This window comes from Thermobia domestica, chromosome 4, assembly GCF_964235325.1.
Source record: "Thermobia domestica chromosome 4, izTheDome1.hap1.1, whole genome shotgun sequence".
Lineage (NCBI taxonomy): Eukaryota > Metazoa > Arthropoda > Insecta > Zygentoma > Lepismatidae > Thermobia > Thermobia domestica.
Genome location: NC_137457.1, coordinates 4,404,076 through 4,411,390, shown reverse-complemented (window position 1 = coordinate 4,411,390; position 7,315 = coordinate 4,404,076). Strand labels below are relative to the sequence as shown.

Below are 7,315 nucleotides of genomic sequence, written 5' to 3'. Positions count from 1 at the left end.
TATATTTTAAGAGTATATACCTGTGTTACATAGTCGAAGAGCGCTTACGTCTTGTGCGTGGGTTTCCTGATTCGATCCCCGGCCAAGTAAGTTTAGGGTGGACAACATCGTGTCGGTGGGTTTTCTCAGGGAACTTCTATTTCCTTCCACAATCCCATTTCACAGGTTCTTCCATCATCCTTCACTTGCTTTAATCGTCCGTCTCTCAGCCTGAAGGGCATATCTTATAAACTTAAAGATTTCAAAGATTTCAATATTGAAACCGGAACTGGTATTAATTTTCTACTATTTCTGGTTTCAGTAGAGATATTAAAGCCAAGATTGAACTTCTTCTCGAAGCTAGTGTTGCCCAGAAGATCTGGGACTGTCTTGTCTCAAAAAGGTGTAATGAAACTGGTTTCTAATCTCGAAAATTATACAATTTTTAATAGAAATTTGTCTCGTTCCTCTCGTGGGAAACACTACGCAGTGAAAAAAATGATGTTGTTAACACTACTAATTTATTATCATAAGTCAGGGGGGCCACTGTTGCATCTTATTCAACAGCCAAGACCTGGTGTTGTGGTTGACACAGGCCTGATGTTACTAATTTGCCTTAGAGATGATCGGCACTGTTACAGAACAACGGGAATGAACAAAGAAACGTGGAAATACAAACAAGTTTTTTTTTTCTACACACCATGTATTGTTACTAACACTCCAGCTAAATGGTGAACGCAGACCTTGAGACCTAGTACTTTTACCTGTATTATTCGTCAACTGTCAGAGCAAACTTTCATACGTTAAGAATATTGAGTTAGCAAAGGTTATACACCCAACTCAAAATCCTGTGTACCAAATATATATACTTCCCCTGTAATTTTAAACGTACACATTACCATCTAAGAGTATAATAAATACCTAAGTGACATACATTCAGTACGTGTATTATATTTTCTGATATGGGCAAAATTTCACATGATATATTTGACATTAATACCATGTAATGAACAGCGCATTATTTCCTGGAATCTTTCACGAAAATAGTTTTGTAAGCGTATGAGTTTTTACACATTTATATAAGTGCTGCCATCTGTTGTTCGTATGTTCACTATGTTCTTCGTCCCTCGTAACCATTTATGAGCTCCTTCGTGGCTAAGTAATTGGCGTACGCGTCTTTGGCGTGGAATGCCCGGGTTTAATTCCTTGAGCTCATGTGGTTCGGGTTCCACGTTAATCAGTAGGTCCCGTCTCATATAGCCTCGCTGCTGAAAGGGACGTCAAACTCAAAATCAACTCAATTCGTAACCATTTATGAATTATTTATGCTGCACTTTATTATCCCACATAGGAGTCATGTCCGTTTAATACATTAAGATTTCTTTTTAATAAAGAAGTAGATATATTTGGCACTTGTACATAAAAAACACCAATAATGTGTTACTAAAATGACTGCTTATCATGTCAACTAGTTCATTTAACGACTACAATTTTAACACCTGACTGCAAAGAGCAATAGATGGAAGTAGCACCAGGCTTTTGTGAAAATTTAAGAAAATTCGGGTAACACAGAGCCATTGTTTTGAACTGACAGCCATTTCTTTACCGTGTACTCAAAAGAAACAAATACATATATAATATAAAAATAACGTCGGTGGTGGAAGGGGACATTTAACTAGAAAACACAATAAAAATGTATGTTTCTGAGTTTGATTCTTGTATGAATGACGTGACTTATTTATTCTAACGTCTTATGGTTTGCAGTTTACGCTATGGGAGACGGAAGAGTAATGAAAGTTAAGAATTTTCAAAGAATTGGTGAAGTGAGAATGTGCGAGCAGTGGCGGCTCCTGAGGGAAGTCACATCAGTAAACAATTTAAATGTTATCGTTACAGGATAAGGGAAGAAGCTTAACTATGTAGAAATTTTTTATTCAACATTCTAAAGCTACCTGCAACTTTGTTCTCCTAACGTCTAGCGATTTACATAATTTTTTTTTACAAGTGTGATTTCCCTCAAGAGACATCACTAAAAGAGGAAGTGAACAAGGGGAGAAAACTCACGGTGTTGTCCACCACAAACTCACATAGTTTGGAATCGCATAAGAGACCCTTCAACATCAAAGGTGAACGCTTTACCAGTGACCCACCATGTCGTCTATCGATTTTCGGTTCGGCTTTATGGTGAACAAACACCGTGTGCATGATTTTCTTGCGGTTCTTCCTTTTCCTCCCACTTTCTTTCATTTCATTCATTTCATCAATACCGTTTTGCTTCGATAAGTAACATAATAATAATAATAATAATAATAATAATAATAATATTAATAATAATAATAAACAATATCTTATTTGTTTGCTTTTATGAACTTTTTCTTTAATATTCAAACAGATGTAATTCATAAACTAGTAGGCTTATTTGGTGTAACGGTATTTGCTAGTGCGGAAGAAATCCCAATAAGTAACCAATAGCAAGCAAACTTCATATTTCTTCAGTTTTCCAGTCGACGTTAAGTTCAACAATCTCTGACAAAGAACAACTGTTTAAAAGACTGTTTGGACGTTCTTATGATGCTATTTATCAACAACTTAAGGGAATTACTTTAAGATTAGAGTTGTTTATATAGCTGCACTACTCGTGTGAAACAGATTATCTACATTTAATTGCAATAGATTCCGAATGTAGTGATATGCTGTGATTAAAATTTCATCATCTGTCAACGATCTTCTTAACAATTTTCTAATCTACTCTATAACACTGACACCAAAAGTGATAGGTTTACTACAATTTTTAATTTAAATGTTTATCTCCATAGAGCAAACCGGTAGAAGATAGCCAGATACGACATTTGGATATGAATCAGCGTCCAAAGGGTAAGGTATTGCCTTTAACTCTATCCCTGTATTCATGAAATGAAATCTTCCAGTTTTATTTTCCACGTTCACATCGTGTAGACAAAAGAAGACTGTGATGATGAGAATGGATAAAGTTATATCATGGCGAAAGTGGGAAGAAACAGAAGAATCCCGAAAAACCCAAATATATGACATTTTCCCACTACAAAGCCCACTTAAAGCGAACCAGAAATCCCCGACACAGCGAACTCAACTGTCAATATAGTCTCCACGAAAGAAGTACAAAAACGCGAATGCGAGTTAAAAACTTAGATGAATGACGCCAAATTGTCAACTGAGGAACATATGCATTTAGGGCCGGATCCAGGATTTTCTGAGGGGGTTGCACTAAATAACAACCAGCACATTTGAATCAAATTTGATTTTTTAAAATGCCTTTAGGCATTTATGGTGTGAATGTAACGGTGACGGTAACGGTGGAGGGTATTAATGGTTAAAATATGAAAAAAATCTTTAATAACCTCCCGTTATCCGGAATCTCGCTAGCAGGAGCGCACGCTCCGAAAACAGTGAATCAAGAAATAGTGAACTCAAATAAGAATACTAATATTAATACTACAACACTCTTGGGTCGTAATCGACAACTTACCATTCGAGTCTTCAATACAAATATCCACAATGATGTTATTCACGAAGTTGTCAGACGTAGCGTGAACGTAGAGAGATGATGCAATCTAGACTCTGAAGTTTCAGAATACACTTGCGTAAACTTATCAAAAACCATATGTGTTTATTTACTATATTTGTTTCTATAATACCACATTCTATCACAAAATAGTATTCATATACACAACAGATAATGCTCACCACAAATGAACAATCTTTTAACGTAAATGGTAGCTTCAATAATGACTTGGTAACGTCACTCACTTTAATTATTGATACCGTTCAACATAAAACTACGATTGACAAGTAATTAAAAGAAACATGATATTTAGAACAAGGAAACACAAAATACTATATACAACAAAAATAATAATAATACATGCAATAAGGTTTCTCTACTATTTAGTCTTTTCAGAAGAAATGCAAGTCCAGACGACAGTAGCAAATTATATTATTTCAAATGTCTAGAAAGAAGTTTGATCTCTTATTTATATTTGTATTTATTATTCATTTATTATTTTTAATTATTTCCTTTTTACGGATGCACTGAACTATTATAATATACTTGCCACTTGATATAATTGTTTCTATCTTCCGTTCTGTCTTTGCCCGAACAGATGATTCGCTAGTGAAATACTAATTTGAATGCAAAGTGACTAACTGACACTTGATAGTCGCGACTGGCGAACTTTTATTTAAATTGAATGCAACTTATTACTGATATTTCAATCATTCTTCACAAATAAATATGTTAGCTAGCACAGTTTTCAGAAATAATACAGTTATGTAACGATGTTATATAAATACAGTGGTTGTTAGATATTTTTATAGCTATAATTTGAAGTAATATTCCGCTATTATATAGGCCTATATCAAATATAGATTGATTTTGTTTTAAGCGCTTTTTATGTATATATGTTTCAAACTTGAGCTTACGACTAAAATAATTCAATACAAAGGAATGCGTTCATATTGTGCGCTCATTATATGCACGACGTTCTATATTTACTGATTCTTTAGAGTGTCTACAAATTATTAACTTCTACTAATATTGACTGGCGCAAGAAACTTTATATTTACTTTTTGTAGCACTGATATGCAGTATCCAATAAAATAGGTTAGGTTATGAATGAAGTATTTGAAATAAATATTATTACATTGGCTTACATAAATAACGTATCAATATTGCAGATTTACTTTTTATATGCACATATGTTTTTACGGTAATATCAAAAGAATTCTATAATGTTACGAATGCTAAGCATGCTTTAGTGTGTCGTATACCGTATACACATATTACTTGTTTTAATTCTTTTCGTTGACATTAGTACGTGACATGCGATGTTTACTTGCAGGGTCTTGTTTCTTCACGAATATGGCTTACTTGTTAATTTTCGAGCACATTCGTTTTTCTTACCTTCACCGGCAGGTTGAAGCACGTATTTACATTTCATCGTACCTCTTATGCTTCTCACTTTACTATTACATCACTTAAAATGATTTTTCAGCTGCATTTCTCTTCTATTCTTCTCCAGCTTCCTGCCACCTGCTCCTCTTCTCACACTGCTGTCGATTCAACCTGCTGCTCTCTGATCATGTTTTCACTGTTGCCAGTCAAGTTTAGACAGCTAAGGTAGAGTTCAGAAGGTTACTGAGCGGAGCGCTCAGTCACACCGCTTGAAGTGAGCGAAACGCAAAACTCGCGAAAACATGTACAAATGCTGATGGGGCAGCGTGTCCTGTCACATATGGCGTCCGAATAGGTTGATCCCTGCGCCGTCACTAAGCATTCACAGATTAACTTTCACTTAGTTCCACAGATACAAGAACAAGATAATACACAAACGAATGAAACCTGACACATACACTTATATACATATATACACAATATTTTGAAATATGTACAGCCCGCAATCTATTCGCAGTATTCATCAGGCAAGTCCTTCAAAAGTTGACTAGCACAATTCTCATCTGCCTTTTTCCGCCATTTCCAGTATTCTTCCTTAGTGGGCTTCCACAATTTACATTGGTGTTCGGATCTGTGTCCTATCGATTTTCCATTGTTCGGATCAATCAGCTCCACAACCTTAAGACTTGGCTTACGAACACATAAGTACGGTCCTGAGTACAGATCAAACATCTTTTTTATCTGCTGTGCTGCTGCATCACTGATGGGATGTGCCCTGAGGAATATAAGATCGCCTACATTAGCATGCCGATCCGATGTCATTTTTTCGTTGGTACGTTGATTCTTCTTCGCCATCTGAGACTTCTTACGGTGTGCAATCATAAGTAGCCGGTTGTCCCACGAATTCCCGTCTTCATCAGTCTCCTCTTGGAACAGTCGTTTCATCACAGTCGTTACATCTTTCACGTTTAGATGTGCTTGGACAGGAGCAACGTTCAGATTCTCCACGATAGTATAATTCAGTAACATAACGATATTCCACAAGTGCTTACTCCAATCCACATGTTGTCCAGCACAATACAACCTCTAAAGCCTATTCATTTCTCTATGCATCCTCTCCACGGGATTTGCTTGAGGATGGTATGGTGTGGTAGGATACACTTTAACTCCTTTGCTAGCCATTGATCCTAGGAACTTACTAGATACAAAACATGGACCGTTGTCACATATAATGGCGTCCGGAATACCTAAATGCATAAAATACAAATCCAGACACCTCAGAATTGCAGCAGTTGTAGCTCGTCTCATTGGGTACGCTACTAGAAGCCTGGTAAACACATCCATGCACGTGCATACATATGCCATGTTTGACTTGCTGGTTGGAAGTTTCCCTACTACATCAACTGATAGCAACTCTCGGGCTCTCGAAACGGTGACTGACTGTAACTTCCTTGAGAGAGGATGAGGATCAGCTTTGTGTCTCATACACAATATACAATTGCGGAAGTATTGTCGCACATCAGTATACATGTCTTCCCAAACGAAATTTTCTAGAAGCATCGTGTGTGTGTCTTCGCATATCCAATATGACCCCTGTAATCATGGTAACATCTCAGTACTCTCTTTACTAAACTTTTGGGTACAACTATCCTCCATTTATCTTTCAAATGAAAATCACGTTTTAACAGCACACCTTGTTGGATCTTATAATACAGACGTACAGATTTACCCCAATTTATTTCTGGTACATTGGTCTGATCTTGCTCCAGAGCATCAATATACTTCATTAACTGTGGATCTTCACGCTGTATTGCTTCCAATCCTCACTGGTCATATTTGTTAAATCTCCTGGAAGGACATGAAAGTTCAAAATTGTAACAATTCTAGGTGATTGGCATATGGTAATACGAGACAAAGTATCCGCTGCTACATTGGTTACTCCAGGTATGTATTGGAATTCCAACTCCACATCTTGCATTTCAATACACCACCGATATAACCTGGTATTCCAATATTTTATGCTCTAAAATGAAATAAAGCTTGATGGTCAGTTTGTACGATCACATGATGCCCTGTCAATAAATTACGCCATTTTCTTATAGCTTCCACAACACCCAACATCTCTATTTCGGTAATGGTATAGCGAGATTCACAAGGCTTAAGTATGTGTCCAGTGAAACCAATAACTCGTTTCCCATCTTCATAATCTTGTGTCAAAATAGCAGCAGTCCCAATAGTCGAGCCGTCGACTATGATAATGAAGTCTTTTGACATATCTGGATGCACCAAAAGTATGTTTTTACAGATCTCATGTTTTATTTCCTCGAAACAATTCGTATGTTCAGGCAACCAGGTCCATTTCTTCCCTTGTTTAAGCAGCTGGTATAATGGTGCTGACTTACGAGC

The 7,315-nt window shown here is 36.5% G+C and overlaps 1 protein-coding gene across 1 annotated transcript; it reads right to left on the bottom strand.

Annotated features, from left to right (window-relative positions):
* Positions 1-5,995: 5,995 nt before the first annotated feature.
* Positions 5,996-6,439, bottom strand: LOC145683616 (uncharacterized). Its single transcript, XM_081754955.1, has one exon. It carries the CDS (start codon positions 6,437-6,439, stop codon positions 5,996-5,998), a length of 444 nt encoding a protein of 147 aa, XP_081611081.1.
* Between the last annotated feature and the right edge of the window lie 876 nt (positions 6,440-7,315).

What these genes read in the sequence shown, in the direction of transcription:
- LOC145683616 (XM_081754955.1), bottom strand. Translation starts at nt 6,439, where the DNA reads ATGTATACTGATGTGCGACAATACTTCCGCAATTGTATATTGTGTATG.